Genomic DNA, 24,449 nt, shown 5'->3' on the forward strand with positions numbered 1-24,449 from the left:
ACTGTACAAAGAGGGGAATAATACATACCAATTATGGTAACATTTATATTCATAATCTTTAAAGTATGTTAACAGCTTTTAGCCATTCAAAATAGCCCTAGAAAATAAAGATTATTATCCACTGACAGAAAAGGCACATAATTAATTAATTAAGGTCACATGGCTAGAGACCAAGTAAAAATTAAGTTCTCTTACCTTTAGTTAAATGTTCTTTCCACTACAAACAATTTCCAGCATCACATGATTCTACACACCCCTCCAAATATAAATATCACTAGGCCAATAAATAAAATATCCCTAACCATATGGATACTAATTCTGTTTCATTATTATCTGAAGCCACATTTCCCGTTAGTGTAGACGTTATTTTTAAAACTACCAAAGAAACAAGCGGGAATTTTTGTTACTCCTAATCAAAGACAAAAAGTACTCTCTTAAATTAGGCGAATTACTAGAAGCAAAGAGACTAGCTTATTCATGACCGATTAGTTGACACATGACGAAATGTAATTTTCTAGACTTCATCAACTTTGTACTCAAGTAATATTTGCTACTTCTGAAACTGAATTCCAACATGACAAAAAGGTGAGCAGGGAAGGTCTGGGAATTTCTTGGATACAGTATGTTGAGCCCCACTTCTTTAAAAATTACTCATCTATTTAAAGACAAAAGGCTTATTTAAGATAGAAATACTATTCACTTTGCAATAAACAAGCACAGGCATTTTGAATATGAATGGAAAGCAATTCAATTCCTGGTTTAAACAAGAAAAAAATATTTTTAAAGTCTTACTCCATCATGGAAGGTGGTATCGTACAGCAGTCTTGAATTGCAGTTAGAGGAGAGGTTAGGTGAGCCGTATAAGAAGCTTCTACAACTTGCTTGTTCCGGTTGACCACATCCAAGTAACGATTGAACTTCTCTCGGATTTTTTTGGCTAGCTGGGGGACAAAGGGTAAGCAAAATAAATCGAAAGCCTAACACAATAACCAACTGTGTTTTTTTCTAATAAGCTCGTTAATTCGTGTCACAAGCTGCATGTATTAAACTTCAGGTAAAACTAACAACACATACGCACATCTCATTCCACTGTGTAAACTGAGGTAAAAATTGCAAAATGCCCAGAAGTCACAGAAGGATACTCAGACAACGAAACAATACCTGCCATCTTGTGATAGCTAATGACACATTATGAACTTCTCATGTGTTTGAATTCAACAGAAAAATACTGATCCATAAAATGTCTTATTAGACAAAGGAAAACAAAGTCTATTGATATTATTGTCAGCATGACAGTGGGCATTAGGTCTTACAAAGCAACAACAGTGACTGTAAGAAAACAATCCACTATTCATGGTTCTGGATTCACACAGATTTTCAAAGGGGAAAATACATGAAAAAGGGAAAGGACATTCAGTATCTTCTGCTACAAAACTCCAGGGGGCACCATTCACAGTCTTCCATGTGAATGGCAAATCCCTGGAGTTGTACAATGTAGACATCCCTATGAAACAAAATATATAGTTAGAAATATACTCCTGTTTGGTCTGTTACACCGTTAAGATGGACAAATGTCTTTCTTAACTGCTGTGAACAGAACACTTCATCATCATTTACTTTCATGTGGGAAAAACAAAAGCAAATTGATAAGCATACTGCTTTTTCCTCCATTGTTCCCATCAAATATCACAGCTTAATTATAGATCTCCAAGGAAAACAGTGTTGTTTTTCTTCCCCTTCAACAAAATGTTACCCAAATGAAATGACTGATAGAATTATAGCTAATTGGTTTTGTAGAGCTATTCATTATCAGCACACTAGAGGAGAACTAATCATCTCCTTTGGGTCATCAACTCATACAATCCAACAGCTTACAGGCTGAGAACATGAAGCCAAATCAGGATATCTTCATTTGTTATTTTCAAGCCAATTCCTCAATTCGATCTTGTCCCATCGATATTTGGGAGTTTTCAGAGTGTCAAATAACGTTCTCAGCCTTGCTATATATTGTACAAACTATAAGGTACAAACATTTCTACACGTAACAAGAGTATGAGTGTAACATTTAATTCGATAAAGGGCTGTCCCATTTTGTCTCCGTTTTCAGAGGAGGTATTGTATGCCCCCCTAAATTGACAAATCCACCTGCAATTCTAATCCCTGAGCTAGAATTTATTTTAAAAAATTATGTTTTTCTTGCTGAGGTCTTTGAAACAAAATGTATAGATGCAGTTTAACTTCCCATCTTAATTTAGACCACTGGTGATTCTGCCTCTGAGGGGATTTGGCAAAGCTTAGAGATGATTTTGGTTACTAAAATGTGCTACAAAGTGCTACCGACATGTGGTAGGTGGAGGCTGGGATTCTAAGTAACAATGTGCTTAGCAAATGTGCTATTTTTTTCATGTTTATTTATTCGAGAGAGTGAGAGTGTATGCACAAGCAGAGGAAGGGCAAAGAGAAAGGGAGAGAGAGAATCCCAAGCAGGCCTGTGCTGTCAGTGTGGACTGGACCGGGGGCTCAAACTCACGAACCATGAGATCATGACCCTAGCTGAAATCAGGAGTCCGACGCTCAACCGATTGAGGCACCCAGGCACCCCTGTGCTGGTTTTGAAACCACAGTGTGCTCTAATGGAATAATCCTTTTACCTGGACTCTTACAGTCAATGGATAGTTGAGGGTGAGAGACAGAGTAACAGATCCAGCTTGAAAACCTCAAGTATATTCTCACAGTGCCCGGCATTCCCCCCTCATAACATACTCTACACTTTAATGCTGTCATCTGTTTAATGTCCTGTTCCCACACTAGACTGTATGCTCTGTAAGAGCAGGTACTACATGTGTTTTTTGTTCATCTCATTATCTTTAGCACCTGCCTGGCATTGCAGGCAGACAATAAATATTTAATGAATTAATAAAAATTAAAGAAAAAAAAAAACAACCAGTCACCAACCTTATCTTTTGGTCTAACGACCAACAAACTCTTTCAAAACTTGGACTACTTATTTAAAAACAACAATATAGCAACAATATGTATTTCTGGGAACTCCATCAAGAAGAGCATGTTTTATCTTTTCTCTTTAGGTTCTGAAATAAATATCATTCATTTTCCATCTACAATATCAAGAATATAGCCCTTCCTTGTCCTTGGCAACAAATGTTCTGTAACAAGATAAAGATAAAGTGTGCTTGAAAACATGTAAATTCTAGGGGTACCTGGGTGGCTTAGTCGGTTGAGAATCTGACTTCAGCTCAGGTCATGATCTCACAGTCCATGAGTTCAAGCCCTGCATCAGGCTCACTGCTCTGTTGGCTCAGAGCCTGCTTTGGATCCCCTGTCTCCCTCTCTCTTCACCCTTCCCCAGCTCACATTCTCTCAAAAATAAAAAATAAAAAGAGGAAATTTTAAATAAGATCTTCACAAACTCACTTCTAAAATGCAATTTGTGATCAGTTTTGTCTTTCTTTCAAACACACACACACACACACACAAAAACATCTGAGAAATACCTGGTATTTCTTCTACATATTGGGAGAATTCTAACTTTGAACAAAGACAGATCTAATTAAACCTGATATTTTATTTAAAAAAATTTTTTTTAACGTTTACTTATTTTTGAGAGGCTGGGGTAGAGAAAGAGAGTGAGCAGGAGAGGGGCAGAGAGCGAGAGCAAGAGCGCGAGAGCGAGAGAGAGAGAGAGGGAGATGTAGAATCCGAAGTAGGTTCCAGGCCTTGAGCTAGCAGCACAGAGCCCGACACGGGGCTCAAATTCATGAACCATGAGATCATGACCTGAGCCGAAGTTGGATGCTTAACTAACTGAATGACCCAGGCTCCCCAATCAGGATATTTTAATTTGTCTCAGTGTCTACTTTTATATGAGCTAAAAATGATTTTTATTTTTAAATGTCTTTTTTTTTAAAAAGGTATTTTGTTATAGTTAATAATAACTACAGGAAGTTCAAATTTCGATGTTCGTAAAGTTTTACTGAAATAGTCATTTGTTTACCTGTTTACGGCTGCTTCCATTCTACAGTGACAGAGTCGTTGCAATGGAGACTATGCAGCTTGCTTCCCTATAAGAAGTCAGAAGCCCTAACACATCCCAAGATAGAACCATAATCTTAGTAGTTTTACAAAAATTTGCAGCAATTTTTTTTTTTAACATTCTTCTAAGAGGTGGGGGTCCATGCTCTCTCTCCACCCACTCCTTGAATCTGGGTAGAGTTATGATGGCTTCTACCAGTCAAGTATAGAGAAACTGACACCATGCAACTTCTGAGCCTAGGTCATAAGGGCCATGCAGCTTCCGCAGGTCTCCCTTGGAATGCTCTCAAGCTACCATGCTGTACCAAGACACATGAAGAGGCCACAGTTAAGTGCGTGGTTGGCAGCTCCAGTTGCTCAAGCCTTCAAGTCACCTCAGCCCAGGTTCCAAAGAGGAGTCAAGAAGCCTCCAGAATATTCCAGCCCCCAGTCTCCTCTGATGAAGCTCCACACATCATGGAACAGAGATAAGCCACCCTTGCTATGCCTGGCCCGAGCTCCTGACCCACAGAATACACAAGCATAAAGAGATTGTTTATGCCACTAAGTTTGGGGTATTTTTTTTTTTTAAATTTTTTTTTTTCAACATTTTTAATTTATTTTTGGGACAGAGAGAGACAGAGCATGAACGGGGGAGGGTCAGAGAGAGAGGGAGACACAGAATCGGAAACAGGCTCCAGGCTCCGAGCCATCAGCCCAGAGCCCGACGCGGGGCTCGAACTCACGGACCGTGAGATCGTGACCTGGCTGAAGTCGGACGCTTAACCGACTGCGCCATCCAGGCGCCCAAGTTTGGGGTATTTTTTTATGTAGCAACATGTAACTTGAACACCCAAGATAGGCTGAATTCCGTTCCAAGATAAACATATTGAGGCTGAGCTACACAAAGCCATTCAGATCCAACTGGTCCATCTATACCATCAGAACGATCAAGACTGTAGTATCTGTTGCAAAGAGATCTTGGGGTTGTTCACAAAAGTCTAAGAGCTACTGCATAGTGGCAGTTACCACATATTATGCATAAGGATCCTACAATTTAGGTATCATTATTTTCTATCAATGAGGTTGTTTTGTGAAAGCCAGTCACCTAAACTCAGAACCATCCTGTCTATAAAGCCTGTGTGTATTCACTATCTGCTCCACACAAGCCAAACTTAAAAGAAGCTTCAGTAGTGACTTGACATTTAAAAATATGACAAATCACACCGATGTGAGGAATGAAACTCTCATTAACATAACCAGCCAAGGCACAGAGCCAGAGTGCAGAGTCCCCTACTACTGGGCTGTCTGTGGAACTAAACAGTTAGTTCCCTGCAGTGGGGTGTGTGGTGAGGGAAGGAAAGAAGGAAAGGGACAGAGGGAGGCACTGCAAGAAGGAGCGGGGCAGGAGCAAGTTGGGAATGTCTGCCTTCAGCCTCCTCGTTAGCATGGGCTGCATTTTAAATATATATATTTATGGGGGGTGGAGGGAGGGAGGGAGGGAGGGAGGGAGGGAGGAAGGAAGGGAGAGAGGGAGAGAGAGAGAGGCAGGCAGAGAGAAGCCTGAGCAGGCTCTGTGCCACCAGCATGGAGCCCGATGCAGGGCTCAAACTCACGAAATGTAAGATCATGACCTGACCCGAAGTCGGACAGACACTCAACCAACCTGAGCCACCCAAACGCCCCTCAAGCTGCATTTTTCCTCAGTGGATGCAGTAACTTGCACACAGAGCCCAGACACACATGACCCTTAACAAAAGGTCTCAAATGCAAGCCCCCCCACTTTGGTCAGAAGTTCCTGCCTTTCACGTGGTGAAACCCCATCTTGCCTTGTTAAAAAAAAATCATAATTGCCGACGTTTGTTGAGTGCTAACTATGTGGGGGCACTGTTCTCAGCATTTCACAAGCACGTCTCCATTTAGTCTTTCAAAGAACCATGGGAGATACACACATCTGCATTTTTTCCAGAAGCAGAAGCTGAATGTTCAGTAACTTGCTCAAGTTTACAAAGCTAGTAAGCAGTAGAGCTGGGATCCAAACACAGTCCTATTCTAACTTCAGGGCCAAAGGTGCAACCTGTGTGCAACACGGTTTCTCTCTGGAATACCCACAGACTAACAGCCCCCTCTTCCCACTTCTTTTCAAATCCATTTTAACAAATGCTATAAAATCTTGGCAGATTACTAAAAGCCATGCACAGTCTCATTACTTTATAATAAAAATTAGACTTCTGAAAATACTTACCTAGAATTCTACATAACTCGTACGAAAGTCAAGACTTTGTGGAGGTTTAGAATTGAATTCTACCACCAATATAAAAAAAAGAGGGTCAGGGCGCCTGGGTGGCTCAGTCGGTTAAGCGTCCGACTTCGGCTCAGGTCATGATCTGATGGTTCCTGAGTTTGAGCCCCATGTCGGGCTCTGTGCTGACAGCTCAGAGCCTGGAGCCTGCTTCGGATTCTGTGTCTCCTCTCTCTCTGTTCCTCCCCTGCTCACGCTCTGTCTCTCAAAAATAAATAAATTAAAAAAAAAAAAAAAGAGGGCCAAGTTTGAAATAATGTATTCTCCAAAAACAAAACCTGTTATTACCTGTCACTATGAGGTCAGATACATCAAATGGTCTTAAATTGTTTCCAATTACTTAAAAAAAAAATTGTTCCAATTACTTCATGGTGTTTAACTTTGTTCATAACCCGGAAAGAGAACAGAGTGGATGCCCTGCTCTTTTCCTTTCAGAAGCAAGTTTCATAATTCAATCTTATCTTCCACGCTGGATTTTCATTCAATTTACCTGCCATCATGAGGCAGTACCATGCAGTTGTTAATTCCCATTTTACAACGGAAGAAACTGAGGCAGATGGAGCTTAAGGGCCCCTTGACTCCCATGTCGTGCTCCGGCCTCCCTTAACCCCACTGCCTGAGATGACCTCCCTGTGCCCTTCTGACAAGGAAAAGGGATAGTGGCTCACTGTGGAAACGTCAACTCATGCTCCACTGTGGGGCAGCTTTCTCTTTCTCACTCTAAAAGCAAGCTCTTTCAGCATACCAACCAAATCCAGGTTGCTCGGTGAGCACAACAATATCCATTTGAGTAAAGATAGCCCACAGAGAGATTAAATCCTGAATGTCTCTGTTAAACTAAAGAGGACCAGCTACCAACACAGACCCTTCCAAGAGGCCAGACAGATTCTGGGTCTGTAGCCTGCCATGATCCCTGCAGACAGAAGAAAACAAAGGACTTCTTAACAAAAAGCTACAGGTGGACCCACAATCCTCCTCAGTGTAATTAAAAACATTTTTCTTTCCACAGCCCAGCTTTCATCTTTTATCCTTCTTTATCCTCTCCCCCTTCATCCCTAAGGGGTTCCTGAATGCTGATGAGGCAACGGGACTAAAACCATCTTGTCATCTTTTGGGTCAATTCTTTGGCTAGCCAACATTCAGCCATGGGTCAAATGATCAGTAGGTAGCACGCCGGTCCCCATGGGAACGGATTCTAATTTGTCATCATCTCCAGTGACAACGTTTCATCACAACATCAATGAATTTCTTTCTTGCTGAATTTCACTTCCCTTAATTTTCCCATAGACATTTCTGTCATTTGCATACTTCCCCAGAGCCCCCAGTTTTTAAAGGTCTTTTTTTTTTTTTTTACCTTAGCTTTAAACTTCTAAAGATTGGGGGTGGGGTAGGCACACAGTTCGAAAAAAGGTAAAAGAAAACAAAAATGCAAAGGCACAGTACACACTTTATTTATGTCTTTTCCCTAAAACTCAGAAGGAGTTTTGAATGTTAGGGAAAGCTTTATTTAAAATGCATAACAATGAAGCTGACAGGCACAGACAGGAAAGGTACCCTAGGGGACTGAAGATTCATAGCAAAATTCCTATTGAATGTAGAAGAGTTTAACATTTGACATTCAAAAACCTTTGTGCCGTGATAAGAATTTAATAGCTGATCCCCTTTTCTTTCAATTCCAGCCTTATTACTCAAGAATTATTATTTTTCCCAGCAGTTTCAGGATTTGGTTCTTTAAGCGTATGTGACATAGAAATAATTTTATGTATATGCAAGCACAAATATTTAACATCTCTGAACATCACACTGCCACATTCCAAAGTTCAAGTGGAAAGCATCCTCATTGCTGCACGTTGCACACCGTATGCAGGATATAAAAAAAACGCTCTGCCCTTGCTAGCTATGAGTAATTAGCCATCACTACCAGTAATTATTAGTGACAGTTGTAAGAGCGCTCTCAATTTTCTGCTGGGAATTTGGGCGAGTTGACTCCCCCCTAGACTCAGTTTCCTCATGAGTAAAATGGGAACACTATTCCCCCTTTTCAAGGGTTTACTGTGATGTTCAAATGAAACAGTGAACATAGAAAGCCCATGATAAGCACAAAGGATTTTTATTGTTATAGCTCCGTCTCGACAGCAGCAAATGCACGTGATAGTGATACAGAAATAATGTGGGGTCTAAATTTTCCAATAATCGAGCTCTAAGTGAAGGGAGAAGGGCTACCTGAACATTAACCATTTTATTCACTTAACTCATCCGCATGCTTGATCCTCCATAGGAAACCTGGCACAGGGTCAGCAGGGGAAGGAGGGAACATTTCCCCCCCTTTAGATTAACAGCAAAATGGCACAAAGGGCTTAAGCTTTGGAGTCAAATAAATTGGAGTTAAATCCGGCTCTGTCGCTAACTAGCTAAAGGGAACAGGTACCTTATTTCTCTAAGCTTCAACTTAATTACCTCTGAACTGGGAATAATAACAGGTGCTTCATGATATTGTTTGAGAACTAAAAGGGCTCAGGTCTGTGAAGCAGTCAGCAGAGTAACAGACCGTAAGAGCCAAATACTGACTGTTGCTATTGTTACTTAACCATTATTGTAGTTGTTATTGTTTGGGGGACTTGATGTACTGACTCAGGTACTATGAAGAATCTTGAACAAAGAGTCAGGCTGGATGTGTTAACACTGGGCTATGACCTTGCTAGGGCTGTCAGTGCCTGGTTAAAAGCACTGTGTCCTGCAGGTTACATAATTACAGTCTGAAGTAACTCGGGATCCTTCTAGGATCTTCTCTCTTTCTAAACTTAAGGATCTAATGAGGACTTTTATTCTGGTCTTCTGCCTTTTTACGTGACTCGTCTTACGTGTGCCTTCCCACAACCCTAGGAGCTGGGCAGAGCAGGTATTCCCTGTCCTGTTTCTACAGTCAGGAAATCTAGTCTCAGTGGTGTGCCCGGGCTCACACTGAGTGAGTGGAGAAACCAGAGACCATTTCTTCTAATCTCTAGCTCTGTTCTCTCTGTGCTACAAACTCCCCAAATTGCAGAAAACTCAACTTTCCCAGATCAAATTCAATTCAATTCAATTCATTCTTTCAGTCCCAGCCTGATTTTTGTGTCTTTGAATCCTCCTCAGACCCTTCTTTTCCAAAATCGCCTTGAATTAACTGAGCTGGACCCCTCATATCCTGCTTCACATTGTTCATTTTTCCTAGGTAAGGATCCCGCTTTCCCCAACAAACCAGGAGCATCACAACTAGCATTTATCGATTGCTGACCATGTGTTAGGCATTTTGAAAGTGCAACATTATGTGAAGTCTTTTAATTCTTGTAACAGCTCTTAGTAATTGCTATATGCTATTTTTAGTAGATGGTGCTGATAATTTGTCCAAGGTCACTCAGCTAATACTCAAATCCATGTTCATGAACACTACACTGCATTTTTATCTAATGTAGTACCTAGCATCTAGAAGAGACTTAAAAGAGTTCACTCACTACTGTAATCATTTGCCCTCATATAATACACCATTATTTGCCATATTGGAAAAATCTGCTTCCAGTTCTAGGAAAGGGCAGATAAACTGGGAATACTGTTCATATCTGGTTCAAGGCAATTAGAAACTCTGGGCCTGTCTAGTTCCCAATCCTGGGTAATATCAGCTGTTCTGGAGTAAGTCTTAATGAGAACAAGAACACCAGTTCATAGAAGGGATTCTGACGGCCAATAGCCATGGTTGTGATGTGGCTGCCCATTGACCACTAGGTTTGGGCTTCCTGTAATCACTCAGTAGAGCAAAGCCTGGGCATGGCAGACAATGATACAAGACAAGATAGATAAAGACCTATAGATGGAATAGGGTCAGTCTGACTCTCCAATGGCCCAAAGAGGCTTCAGGGTTGTCTGACGGATGTGTGGGAATAGCACATCCAGCGGAGAAGCAGGGCAGCCGCTGACAGACGAGCTGCAGGTGGACTAGGAAGATTTATTGCAAGGCTGTCTGGGCTCCAGGGTCACATACCCTGATCCTGTGAGAGGTGGGGCCCCTGTGGCTGAGCTGGGGAGGAGTGCAATGGAAAAAACAGAAGGCAAGTGCTGACATGCCAGAGAACCAGAGGCTGAGCTCTGGGAAACAGTTGAGAGTGGCAGCTTCTGTCTAAGCAAAATGCAGGTTTGCTTTAAAGGTTATAATGGGGTTTGCTTTGGGCAGCAATTTGTGTTAGGTATTTCAGGAGAGTCATGGAAACACACACCCAAGACTCCTGAAAGCCAAGGTTATCAACTCAAGGGCTCAATGGGCTCTTGCCCTGTTTTTCACCCCACTCTGCCCTTAACAACCATATCATAAAAAAAGAAACAATGGGAAGGGTAGGCTTCAACCCACTTCTCACTTCATTCTGTAACAGGAGCCTCTGAGCTGAGGTTCCTTAAAACCAAAATAAGCACGTCCTCAGGCCTTCAAAGTTTACAGCCCGTTCCTTTACAAAGGAACAAGAAGTTCAGCCTACTCCTGACCTTAGAAAAAATTGAGAGGCTGAGAAATGGGGAGCAGGAGGGAGAAGCAGGAACCACAGCAGAGACTAACCTCTAATATTTAATTTATAACTTCTGAGATAAGTTTGCACAGGAAGTTAATTAGGGAAGAAAGGGGGAGAAAGATCTTGGGTTTGTGAACTCAGGAATTCTCTGGTGGCCTATGAAGGACACGCTCAATCGTGAAAATAAAAGAAAACCAGTCCCTTTACTCTTACTTTGTAAAGCCTGTATTTAGAGTACAAATATCTGTGTGTAACTTATCAACAGCAGGTGTAGCTTAGAAGCATTTCAGCTAATAGGAGGCCACCACTACTAGAGCCACTGGGGATCATCTGGGAGGGCTCTGGGACCGTGCGATTCTCCCCACACCCAATACAAACAGCATCTCCTCTCCAACCAACTCTGCAACCTGGGCCAGAGCCTGGAACGCTGCAGGGGCTCAGGAAGTCTTTCCCATATAAATGAAAATCAAAACGTGAGCTAACTCCAGTAACAGGCCAACTGACCACAGTGTTTTAGGGTTTCTTCACAGCCCGTTGAGAGCAGATCGATCAAACACTTGCCAGCAAGTGTCAATTAGCTCAGCAACAAAGTGGAAAGAGGACACTGACAGGGGAACAAAAATCTACCACCAAACACATTCTTACCCTTGACCTGCCAAGAACTTAGTAAATCCAAACCTTGGGAAGACAATCTTGAGACATAATGGCGGTGAGGGGGAGGAGATGTTTCTATTTCCTCCTTTATTAATATTAACTTGACTTCTCTTTCCAGTGGACTATGTAACATGCCATTTTCGGACTTAATACCTATTTCTTCTAATGACAGTAGAGCTTAATAAAGTAGGAGGTCTCTCCTATTCCCCCATTACAAGGTAAGTCAGTGCAAGACCGAGCGAATGCACAGCATACTCCGTATTTGGAGTAACCAACTCCCACAACACAGATTCCGTTCAAAATCGAGGGGGGAAAAGCAGTACAGGAAAAAGCATCTTATAAACATTCGATTTCTTCAGCTGTTGAAGACTAGCCTTGAATATTCAAAATCATCGGAGTTTTGACTGCGGTGTGATAACTTTAGGAAGGAGGGCACACTCTCCGGGTCCTACCTTCCAACAGCGAAGCCAGTTTGTAACATACTTATCTCAATAGAGAAAAGGTACTTTCAGCTTTAGTTTCCAGATACAGGAGTAGTGGCAAAATAGCTTCTGAGATCTAGCAGCCTTTACAATGCAGGCGTATAGCTGTAATTATTGATACAGAGGCACAGGTTTTTTGCTGTTGCTGTTTTAATTAGGAAACAACCACAACACTCACACAAGACCACTTAAATGAGGTGTAAATCCTGGATGCTAGCGGGAAATGCTATTAGGACTTGCTAGAAACAACAAAAAGTAATGTTTCCCATGTGGGTTCCAAACCAGAGGAATGAGGATATTTGCCTCAACCACAACAATTTTATTAGATCCTTCTCTGAACTATTCTGTCTGTTCCCTTGCCAACCTGCATCTGATATCATTCTCCAACTCACAGTTGGATTTGGGAAGGTCTTCTCATCCCCTATCTGATGACAGGGAGGATTGCAAACAGAAGACTTGGGCCATGCCTTGCTCTCCACTGGCTGTTTATTTGCATAGGATTCACTGCTAACACCTTCCCCCATGTGCCTGACGGTGGTGTCAGACGATGTGACAGTGACCCTTCTCCATGACTTTGCAGAAGAACCAGCATGTACTTTGCAGCTTATAAAAGGACAAAAGACTGCTTAAGCAACAACCAGTAAGAATGCCCATGAAGAGCTATTTTAGTATGATCCTGACCTGACTGGTCTTCTAATATTAAAACAAAATTGTAGCTCTTGGTAAGATTCCATTTTCATCAATGTGTTATTTCATCAGTCCAGATTTTCAAAATGCTTAGCTTATTCAGAAGCTCTTGATATGAGCAGCAGTTAATTCCTTCACATCATTACAAGTATTTCCGATTGCACCAAGGAACAGATTAGGGATGAGGTGGTCCCTGCTCTTACGAGTCTCACCAGGTTTTCGAATATACTCTGGGTTGAGTTTCTGTGTGTGCATTCTGCCGGTGGAGATGATTTGAGGTTATTTTTCTAGTTGGAGCAGCAGTTTTGGGTGGATTCGGAGAAATCTTGGCTGCTACTTTTTCTCCCCAGCATTTCTGAGTACTCTCCAACCTACAGATACTGGAAATGTGTGTATAAGGGGCTTAATTGTTTCCATTTTTAGTGCAATGTTCATTTCTCATGGTGAAGTCTTCCTGGCTTCTAGAATGAAGACTTTCACTCAGTCTATTCCCTTCTAATTAAAGGAAGTCTGAGTAAAAAGCCCAGGCTTATACTTTTCAAGGTTCTGCTTTACTGAAAGAAGGCATTTGCACACATACGGATTGCAGGGTTATGTGAAAAGCTGGGGCAGGGAGAGGTGTAGACATGGTGGGAGCTTGGATGTCTTTTCCTGCCCTGCCCCAAAGACTTCACCCTCGTGCTCCTGGCAACAAAGTACTCTCTCCAGTGATGCCTGCCTGCAACACCTCCTCCCTGCCTTTGCTGCAGGAGAGAGGGTATCCACCCCTTCATTTGCTCTCTCTTCAACAGGGGGAACACAATGTGTGGGAATTAAGGGAACTGGGAAATGGATTATTCTGGGTTTTGCCAGAACTGCAACAAAAAACCTGGAATTAGAATTTTTAAGCCTTGGGGCGCCTGGGTGGCGCAGTCGGTTAAGCGTCCGACTTCAGCCAGGTCACGATCTCGCGGTCCGTGAGTTCGAGCCCCGCGTCGGGCTCTGGGCTGATGGCTCGGAGCCTGGAGCCTGTTTCCGATTCTGTGTCTCCCTCTCTCTCTGCCCCTCCCCCGTTCATGCTCTGTCTCTCTGTCCCAAAAATAAATAAATAAAAAAAAAGTTGAAAAAAAAATTTAAAAAAAAAAAAAAAAAAAAAAGAATTTTTAAGCCTTAAATATTAGTGTATGGTGGTGGGGGGGGGGGCGGAGAGAGGTTTCCGTTTTCTATCACTGAGATACAAGTGTATGTACAAATGTAAACACGAACTATAAATATGTGCACAGAATATAATTCACATGTATAAACGATATAGCATTTTTAGGTGTTCAAAGAAAGCACATTATATAAGATGTGTGTGTACCCGTGAGGTGTGTATGTGTGCAAGCGGGATTATCTCAGCTTATCTCAACACCAGGCACATACATTGGCTAAGGTACAGTACGTATGCCTGAAGCCAGCTGCTCTATATTTGGTGCAGGAATTAAATCTTTCATGCATGCATACAGCCATATTTTAACTTCCAAGTATGTACAAGCATACGGAACATATGCTGCATATTTTCCTTAAAATGTAAACAAGATAAATAGTTCAAATTCCAAAATGTTGTTTATTAAGTACTGAGTTATGCAGCCATCAAGCTGCTTTCTCTCTCCGGGGCCATCTTGTTTTACCCTAATAAGCTGAGCAGTTCCCCAAGTATCCCTGATTATTGTCAGAACTTCACACCGGGGGGAAAGCCAGGTGTTCTGAGAGGTAGTGAAGGGCTTGTTACATTCTCCAGGGAAGCTATACTGACAAAAGCTTTACCAACCAAACTCTACACTGGGAAAGCCATAGAGGTAACCAAGTCCTACTTGTGCGTAACAGAAAAGAAGCTCACTCTGTTAGACTTTAATCCTGAGTGCTAACCTGACAGCTGCAGTTTTTCCACTTACTCCATTAGCTAAAAGGTCGTATTTAGGGGGTACTCATTTACAAAAAACACCACCAACAAAACAAAACAAAAAAAGCCAAAAGCCAAACAGAAATTCCATCATGACACAAATTATAACCAACGGTCTTAGGGTTATGTTCATAACAGAATAATGATGAATTGTGAACATGAAGAGTCAAAGACTTCATTTATTTTTATATCTTGTTTATGTTCCTGCAGGATGATCCATTAGTAATATAATGCTCTTCCTCATAAGGCTCAAGTTACATCCTTATGATTTATTAGAGTTAAAGGAACTGTCACTAACCGTCCAGAAGGCACCCTGTTCATGGTTTTACTCGCATCAACTGAGCATTTAAACTCCATCTTTTCCTCGTTCAGCAGCTAAGTATTCATCATAGTCCTTACAATGTTTAGACATACTCCTTTCTTACTTTGCTTGATATGTAATACTTTCGGGAAAGTATTCCTTTTAAAATATTGAAGACCTACAGAAAACCAGCTGTGGAATTAGTATGAAAAGCAACATCAGAACACATTGATTAAAATCCTGGTCATATCACCTAATTCAAGATCGATTTGGGGAAATTACTTAATAGCTAAGTCTCAGTTTCCTCAAATCTACAACAGGAAGAGGAATTGTATTTGTATCACCAAGTTTTAGTAAAAATTTAATGAGATAACGCACACTAAGCAGTATTTGTTCAAGGAACACAAACTGTCGTGTCAAATAACCTTTTCCCGAAGACAACAAAATCTAGGTACACACCAGTTCTTGCACCCACCCCTATTTATTAGAATTCTAGAAAAAATACATAATTTGAACGGAAAGTACTGCCACATTAGATGCGATCCATAATCTATTTAGACCACTGCTCAGTCTCTTATAAATACAATCAGAAAGTTATTTCCCAAAGAGGGCATTTCTGTCCTTGGGGCCATCACCTGCAAGAGATTATCAAGATACACCAAATACATGAACACATGTCTCCTGTGATTTAACTGTGTCCTTGAGATAAGCTCTTTGTTTCTCTTCCTACAATGCCAAGGATATAGTAAGTCCTCAACAAATGTTTGCTGAATTCATTAACTACCTACCACTTACCAGAGGTATGCTCAGAATCTCCCCTTCAAGAGATCATACTCTAGTTTATCCATTCATTTGCAGTATCTATAAAGCACTACACAATTATTCTGACAAGGTCCCTGCACTCAGTTTATTTTTAGAGGAGGTAAAAATACCACAAAATTTTCTCTCTGCTATACGAACATTTATTTAATATTTTCTTACCTTTTCCAAAGTTTAGGGAGCATCTCCTAATCACAGTATTTTTGCATTTCTTTTAAAACAAATTCAGACTCAACCTTGCACGATTATTTTTGGAAAGCAGAATGAAGTAGTTGAATCGTTTGTAGAGCTTTCCTTTTTTAAAAGGATAGACCATTTTTAAAAATACAACTGTATACTAAACTCCAATATATCAAACAAGGAGGGTGAATTGCTAGAGAAAGAAATGGAGAGAAAAAAGAACTTCATCCCTTACATTCTACAACAGCCTCTGCAGTACTTTTCCCATATCTTAGGGAAAAAAAATTTGGAAAATACGTGGTGGAGCACTGGATCTAAATTTACGTGAATTCAAAATCAAGTTCTCTAACCTCTTAAGTGATGTTGGGCAAGGTATTTACCTGTGCATAATTTGCCTTGTCAGTAAACCCTATAGAGCTTGTTTTGAGGATTATTATTTCCCTGCAGCAATTATTACCGAGTACCTACCATATACTACATGTAGATACTTTCTCCTGGTACTGAGGGCACATCAAGGCATGAACTAGTTCTGCCCTCATAGGGTTTATATTCTATTAGGAAATATATACAATAAGGAAAAATAAACATATATAGAAGTCCTAGGTGATAAATTATAAGGAGATAAAACAGAGGTAAGAAGAGGGGTGCAATTAAAAAATTTATAAATGGGGCTCCTGGGTGGCTCAGTTGGTTAAGCGTCCAACCTCAGTTCAGGTCATGATCTCACGGTTTGTGAGTTTAAGCCCCACGTTGAGCTCTGCGCTGACAGCTCAGAGCTTGGAGCCTGCTTCAGATTCTGTACCCACCCCCCCAACCCCTCTCCCACTCATGCTCTGTCTCAAAAAATAATCAGACATTACAATTTTTTTAAATAAAGAAATAAATTTATAAGTGAATGGCCAAGGAGGGCCTCACTGAGAAGGAACACTGAGCCAAGACTGAAGGACGTAAGGGGGAAAAACCATGTGGCTATACAAAATTTAAGGGTAGTGCTTAATAATAAATATTCAGTAAGTGATGTCAATTATCATAACCAATATAAAGAAAACACGAAACTAGAAAAATTCTGTCATTGCCACTTTAACAAACCCCTCTGACACAGTTGTCTCATATGGGAAATGGGATAATGATACCTGTACTGTTTACGATGTCATTAAGAGGATAAAATGAGAAAATATACACGGATATACTAAAAAATACACACATAAATATTACAACTATCACATCCTCTCTTATACCATTTTTCCAAAATGACAGACTGCCATCCCATCTTATTAACAAGGCATAAGTTAGCCCAGGAAGAGGGTTTCTAAGATAAAAATGAATTTGTCTTTTGGAAAGTCAGCCTAAGAACAGTAAGAGCTGAAACAGACCTAGATTAGTTTCCAATCAAGGAAACCTAAACAACCAGCTCAATTTGCTACAACTCTAGTTTGAGAGAGTATCATCTGTTTGCTCTGGGCTTTGGCTGATTCATTATAAATTCCCCATCTGTGTGGCTTCACTAGCTCTCCGCCTTTATTTTACCTTCCTACAAATTTAGTGCCTTCTGTTCACTCATTCAACAAAAATTTAGTGAACACTTACAGTAAACACAGAGCCAAGTGTAGATTTGGGTAAGTGGGTGAACTAAACCAGGGCTCAGGCTAAATAAATCTCCCGGGGACAGATGGGGGAAAGGTGAGGGGCAAAGAAAGGGTGGAATCCATCTATACCACCTCCAGGATTCCTCTACTCTAGACAAGTCTGAGCCTTGAACATACTTCACTAGGTAATGACAAACAAAATGAGAGCCTGCAGGCTACTACCACACTAGGTTATACTTGGCAGGGCAACCCCAAAACAAATCCAGATTGTGGGAATATGAATAATGAGGTGCAAGAGGATCTCTGGACACTTCCTGCAACAAACATTCATGAAACGCCTACCCAGTACCAGGCCCGGGAAGTCAGAATTCAAAGACAAGATTCCCAAGTGCTCAGCTCTTCCTTACCTCCTCTTCTTGTCTACCATTGTCCCCTTTCTCCCTGTGTGGTTCAGTGCACAGTTCAACAACATGATCAGATTCTCCTACAGTGGAGAGTTTTTGGCAAGAGAAATATAGAAGTAATACAAATGCAAAGCTGATAGAAACCCATTGTCCAGTCTCTCATTTCTCAACTAGCATGGCTTCTATTTAAGGCTCCCACTAGTCCCTTCCAGGGTCTTTCTGTGGTCATTCTCTCCTAGAAACTGACTTTCTAAAATTTACAGATCTTTTCTTACAGACCTTACCTAAGAAGATTAAGTAACACACCAAGAATAACAATCTTCCATTAGAGTACTCTTATATTCACACTCTACTTCCTTTTAGTATTCTGAAAAGAGAACACAAAATACTGAAATGGCTAGTCTGTGCCAGATGTGTAACTTTTTCAACAATTGTGCAGGACAGACTGCTACCCCCCTTTTATAAATAAAGCTGATGCAGACACAGGAAAGGTTAAGTATCATGCCAAAAATCAAACAGATCGTAAATAACAGAACCTGCTTGGAACTCAAGTTTTCCATATCAAAAGGCAAGACTCTTTAGCTTTCCATCCCAAGCAGCCCCATCCAAAAAAAAGTGGAAGAAAGTTTCCTAACCTTTCTGGCCTTGTACCCACAGTCTCTGAGGTCCCTTTCTACTCTAAAATTTGAAAACAGTACACTAGTTAGAACTGACTATTTACATTTTAGCACCTGGAGTGCCATCTGTCTAAGATTGACTACTTCTATTCATAATGACTTCGAAGAGCCATTGTGTGTTTGTCCTGCTACAGAGTATTTTTCTTCTCTAATGAGTAAAGGATATAATTTTGTGAATGATCTAGATCTTGCTTTTTAGATGGATTCTAATCAATTGCTTTCACCTAGTCCAAATTCTTCATGACTGGTGCCCTGAGTTTACACTTAGATGAAAGAATAATTTGGAGCAATGGCACCTGCTAAGTATCAATTTCTTACAGAACAAATGTGTTTCTCCTTTACTCCAATAAATTGTATCTGGTGAAATAAAACATCACATTTTAAGTCTTTCAGGTAAGGGGTGCCTGGGTGGTACAGTCAGTGGAGCGTCTGACTCTTGGTCTGAGCTAGGGTCATGATCTCATGGTTCATGAGTTCGGGCCCCACATCAGGCTCTGTGCTGATGGTGCTGAGCCTGCTTGTGATTCTGTCTCCCCTTCTCTCTGACCCTTACCCACTTGTACACTCACTTTCTCTCTCAAAATAAATGAACAAAAACTGAAAAAAATTTTTTAAATCTTTCAGGTAAAATTTTCAGTATCAAATAACAATTCATAAAAATAACTAAGAACTATAGACTTCTACCAGAATGTATGTTAAATGCTAAAAATGTTTTGAAACACAAATAACAGACTAGTAGTGTGAGTCCAATCAACCTACTTGCCTGCTAAAACCGATACAAAGAAATCAACTGTCCTCACAGGAATATATCAGAATCCAAAGCTTTCCAGTTTCCAGGATACAATCCAAATTTTTTGACATCAGAAGGAAAACAAAACAAAAAGTGTGACCAAAATTCAAGAGAAAAGCGTCAACAAAAATCAAGTTCAAGTATTTGCAGATGTTAGAACCAGCAGACAGGATTCTAAAGCAGCTATTTTAAATATGCTCAAAGACAGAAAGGAGAATATGCTTGCAATGAGTGAAAAGAAAATCTCAGAAAAAAAATAGACTTTCTTAGAAAAGAAACAAATGGAGGGGTGCCTGGGTGGCTCAGTCAGTTAAGCATCTGACTTCAGCGCAGGTCATGATCTCACAGTTTGTGGGAGTCAAGTCCTGTCTTGGGCTCTGTGCTGAGGGCTCAGAACCTGGAGGCTGCTTCCAGTTCTCTCTCCCTCTCTCTTTGCCCCTTTCCCTCAAAAATAAACAAATCTTTTTTTTTAAAAAAAAAAAAAAAAGGAAAATGTAGAGTTTAAAAATCTGATATCTGAAGTTTTAAAAATCTATCTGTGGGGGCGCCTGGGTGGCTGAGTAGGCAGAGCATTTGACTTTGGCTCAGGTCATGATCTCATTGTTCATGAGTTTGAGCCCCACATCGGGCTCTGTGCTGTCAGTGCAGGGCCCCCTTGGGATCCTCTGTGCCCCCAACCCCTGTCTCTCCCCTGCTCACACTCTCTCTCTCAAAAATAAACCATTAAAAAAAAAATCTGTGGTGGTCAATAGCAAATTGGGGATAATTGGAGTAAACGTAAAGATAGATTAATAAAAGTTATCTAAAAATCAGAGAAGAAAAAAATTTAAAAAGGACGACGAGGAGGAGGCATTATCTGAGGAACTCATGTAGTAAAATATCAAAAGATCTAGCATACATGTAATCAGAGTCCCAGCAGGAGAAAAGAGAATGAGGTAGAGAAAATATGTGAAGAGACAATGATCAAAAAGTCTCCAAAAGTGATGAAAACCATACATTTATAAGTTCAGAAAGCTCAAACATCACAGAGGATAAATAAATATAAAGACTACTATGTCTAGACAGCCATAGTAAAATTGCTGAAAACCAAAGACAGAGGGAAAAATCGTCAAAGCAGCTAGGGGATGTGAGTGGGGCAATATTACATACAAAAACAACTTTAACTGACTTCTCATCAGAAGTGCAGCCCAGTACACAGTGGAACATCATTAGTACACTAAAAGAAAAAAAACAACACTACCAAAAAACCCTGTCTGTCTAGAATCCAGTCTCAAGCATAAAACGTCTTTTAAGAATCAGGCAAAATAGATATACTTTCTGAGAACAAGAATAATAAGAAACAAAGAATATCACCAGAAAATCTTCATTACGAGGCAATACTAAAAAAAAGTTCTCAGACTTATTATCAGTTGATGATCTTCAGAAAGAAATGAAAACTTACTGGAAATGGTAAGTATACAAGATTTATTTTTCTCTTAATTATTAAACACATTGGACAGTTTAAAGCAAAAGATACAACATTCTCTTGTGAAGTTTGCAATAGATGTAACTCTAGCATGAAGGACAGCAGTGGGGAAATGGACTATAAAGAGTTCTAGATGTTACACGAAGTGACAGAATATTAACTCCAAATAGACTGTAGTAAGTATGTATATGGTAATTTATGGAGCATAAACTTAAAAATACCTAAAGAAATATAAATATAGCTTAAAAAACCTAAAATAGATTAATATGAAATTGAAAAAAATTTTAAGAGTGGAAAATGAAAAATCAAACAGTTGACCAAATTCAACAATCAAATTAAATGTTAATTGACTAAACACTCCCAATTAAAAGACAAGTTGTCAGATAAAAAAGAAATTTTCTCGGAGCCTGGGTGGCTCAGTTGGTTAAGCCTCTGACTCTTGGTTTCAGTTCAGATCATGATCTCATGGTTTGTGAAATTGAGCCCTCCATGGGGTTCTATGCAGACAGCATGGAGCCTGCTTGGATATTCATTCATTCATTCATTCATTCATTCATTCATTCATTTTCTCCCTCTCTTTCTCTTTCTTTCTCTCTCTTTCCCCCCTCCCTCCACCTCAAAATAAACAAACATTTTTTAAGAAGCCTCAACTATATTCTGTTTAAAAAACACACTGTTAGCAACAGAGGCACTGAAAGTAGATGGTTGTGAAAAGACACGGTGCAAATCGTAAGCCAAGAAAGGCTGGAGTGGCCATATTAATATCAGGTTAAAGAGACAAGAAGAAGCAGCATTGTAACCAGAGATAAAGAACAACATTTCATAATGTCAAAACAACTCATCAGGAAGACCAAACAATTTTAAATGCATGTGCCCAATAATGAAGCCTCAAACTATAGAAGGCAAAAATGGGCAGAATTAAAGGAGAAAATATACAACTCCACCAAAACAGATATTAACAATCCTCTTGGCAATGATAGAATTAGAGAAAATAAAAATCAGCCCCAAAGTAAATGATCTGAAATATCAACCTGTTTATAAAGATTGTAACAGCAACTGCAGAACACACATTCTTTTCCAGTTTATGCGGTATATTTACCAAAACAAATCATACGCTGAGCCATAAAACCCAACCTTCAATAAATTAAGGAACATACAGAATATGTTCTCTGGCCACACTGAAATCAAATTAGAAATTAGTAACAGTTAAGATAGGTAAGAAAACCTTAAATGTTTTGGAAATTGAACAACACACTGTAAAGTAATCCATGGGTCCAAGAAGACATTAGAAAATATTTAAAAACTGAACGATAATGAAACCATATCAAACTTTGTGGGATGTAACAAAAGCAGTGCTCAGTGGAAAGTCTATAGTGTAAAATGGTTCTATTTGAAAAAAAGAAGGTATAAAAACCGATGACCTGAAATTCCAATTTAAGAAGAGAAAGACCAAAATTAACTCACAACACAAGGAAGGAAATAATAAAGAGCTCAAATCTGTGAAATAGAAAATGAAGAAGATTAATGAGGCCAAGTTCAAGTTTAAAAAACTTGGTCATCACCAATTTGCTTTGCCATTTGTTTTCTCTCTCATTCTCTGTTGGTCTAATTTATCCCACTTAATGGAGTTTTTTTTTTTTTTTTTTCAAAGAACGAGCATTTTGTTTTACTGATTTTTCTTTATGTTCTTTTAGCCTACAGATATTAAAAGGACAACACAATATTATACTTTTATGCCAACAAATTTGACAACCTAGATGAAAAAGATAAATTTCTTGAAAAAAATCCTGTTGCTAAAATTGACACAAAAGGGAACAGAAAATCTGAAAAGGAAAAAAAAAATCAAATCTCCTCACTAAATCCCGGCTGCAAAACCCAAAGACCTATAGCTATTAAAGAAACTGATGATCAAAACCCTGCCCACAAAGAGTGCTCCAAGCCCAGATGGTGTTCTGGGTGTGTTGTACCAAACATCAAAGGAAGGAATACTACCAATGCTATATTCTTTTCAAAAGCAAAGGAGGAGGGAGTGTTTCCAAACTAGTTTTATAAAGCCAATATCCTAAAACCACAGTGATAAGTAATAAGGGGCTGCTGGGGCAAGGGGAGTAGAATCCAGGTAAAGGAAAATCAGGAGTTTGGCAGGCAGGGTGGGCTGAATTTTTAAATATGGTGGTCCTCTCTTTCAGCAAGTGACGTCTGAGGAAGAAATACCTGAAGCAGGCCAAGGCCCTTGAGGAAGTAGGTCTGCACAGCAAAGCCCTAAGGCAGAAATATGCCAAACAACATCAAGGAGGTAAGAGTGGGATCCTGTAGGCAAATGTGTAAGTTATCAACACAATGCAAAGGATGACCTCTTAGTACTGATGTTCATCAAATACAATGAGGACCCTGGATTTAGCAAAGTGGGCATCACCGGTGACCTTAAAGAGAGAGGTTTTGTGGGACTGGTTGGGCTGGAGAAGGTTTCAGAGAGAATGGGAAAACTGGATTTATGGAGTATATAGACACCTCTGGTGATGCTTTGTGCTTCAGAGGGAAAGAAAAAATGGGGCAGTACATGGAGAGGGAAGTGGGGTCGAGGGTTTTTTGTTTGTGTTTAAGAGAGGAAAACAGCAGGTTTCTATGCTGAAGAAGAAGATCCTGAAGAGTTAAACGGATACCCTGTAAGAAAAGAGTACTGCTAGAGGCAAGCTCTTGGCCCGAGGTCAGGTTCGTCTCACACAGAAGAGTTGCGCTTACCGTGATCTTGCCTGTCCCCTAAGAATTCTGAGGTCTTCTAAAATCAGCCAGTGACATCAATACTTTATGACATATGGCATTATGAAAATATGTTTGCTATTTCATTGAATGATTAACATAAATAATTACTAGAGCATTGGAGAAAGTTAGACCAAACTCTTGAAACATGTCCAAGGTGCCTGTGATTTCTTTAGTGATCCAAAGGAATGCTCCAAGAGGCTCTTTCTCTTTTGTTTCTTCTTCACTGCTTTGTGTTTCATGGACCGTTTTTGCTCTCTTTGGGGCACTTGATCAAAAATTTCTTTTTCTTGATTCAGGTTCAATTTCATATAATGCCTTTATGTGCTCATACAACTTCATTTCTCAAAGTTTTAAAAAATGGAGTCTATGGCAAATGCTCCCTTTAAGAATGTGTGCATGGGATTTTTATTTTCCTGAGGCTGTTGCCACAGATTTTTGGCACTGATACTACAGATACTGAACTAATTAAAGATTTAAAACACATTGTTAGGCATTTAGAGCCACACTCCGAAGGTTAATTTAAAAGAAATAATTAGAAAACTCAAAGCAAATTCTGTACCGTAGAGAGAGTTTTGTGGTAAGAGTCAAGAATCACAAAATGTTTTTATCAGTTTTAATTACTTTGCTCTCCTAACCAGGAAGATATTAACAACACATGAGATTTCCTGCCAACTTACATAGTATGCACAAGTCAGATCCAACACTCAATAAGCATTGATTAGTAAGGTAGGAGGGTAAGAACCCATGAGGCTCTAGTTTTCATTACCCCAATGGAGGAATGATGGATAGCAAACTCAAGTCAGGATTCAAGAGCCTACAAAATATACCAAAACATGCACTAAGAAGTGGTTCGCTAA

At 39.9% G+C, this 24,449-nt stretch overlaps 1 protein-coding gene across 1 annotated transcript in view; it reads right to left on the minus strand.

The window, feature by feature from the left end:
- Positions 1 to 24,449, minus strand: part of CACHD1 (cache domain containing 1) — a 211,297-nt gene that overhangs the window by 96,275 nt on the left and 90,573 nt on the right. Inside the window, exon 3 of the mRNA XM_058717124.1 lies at positions 793 to 941. Within this exon, the coding sequence (XP_058573107.1) occupies positions 793 to 941 (149 nt within the window). The remainder of the gene's footprint in view (positions 1 to 792; positions 942 to 24,449) is intronic.

Source organism: Neofelis nebulosa, chromosome 2 (genome assembly GCF_028018385.1).
Source record: "Neofelis nebulosa isolate mNeoNeb1 chromosome 2, mNeoNeb1.pri, whole genome shotgun sequence".
In the NCBI taxonomy this organism is placed as follows: domain Eukaryota; kingdom Metazoa; phylum Chordata; class Mammalia; order Carnivora; family Felidae; genus Neofelis; species Neofelis nebulosa.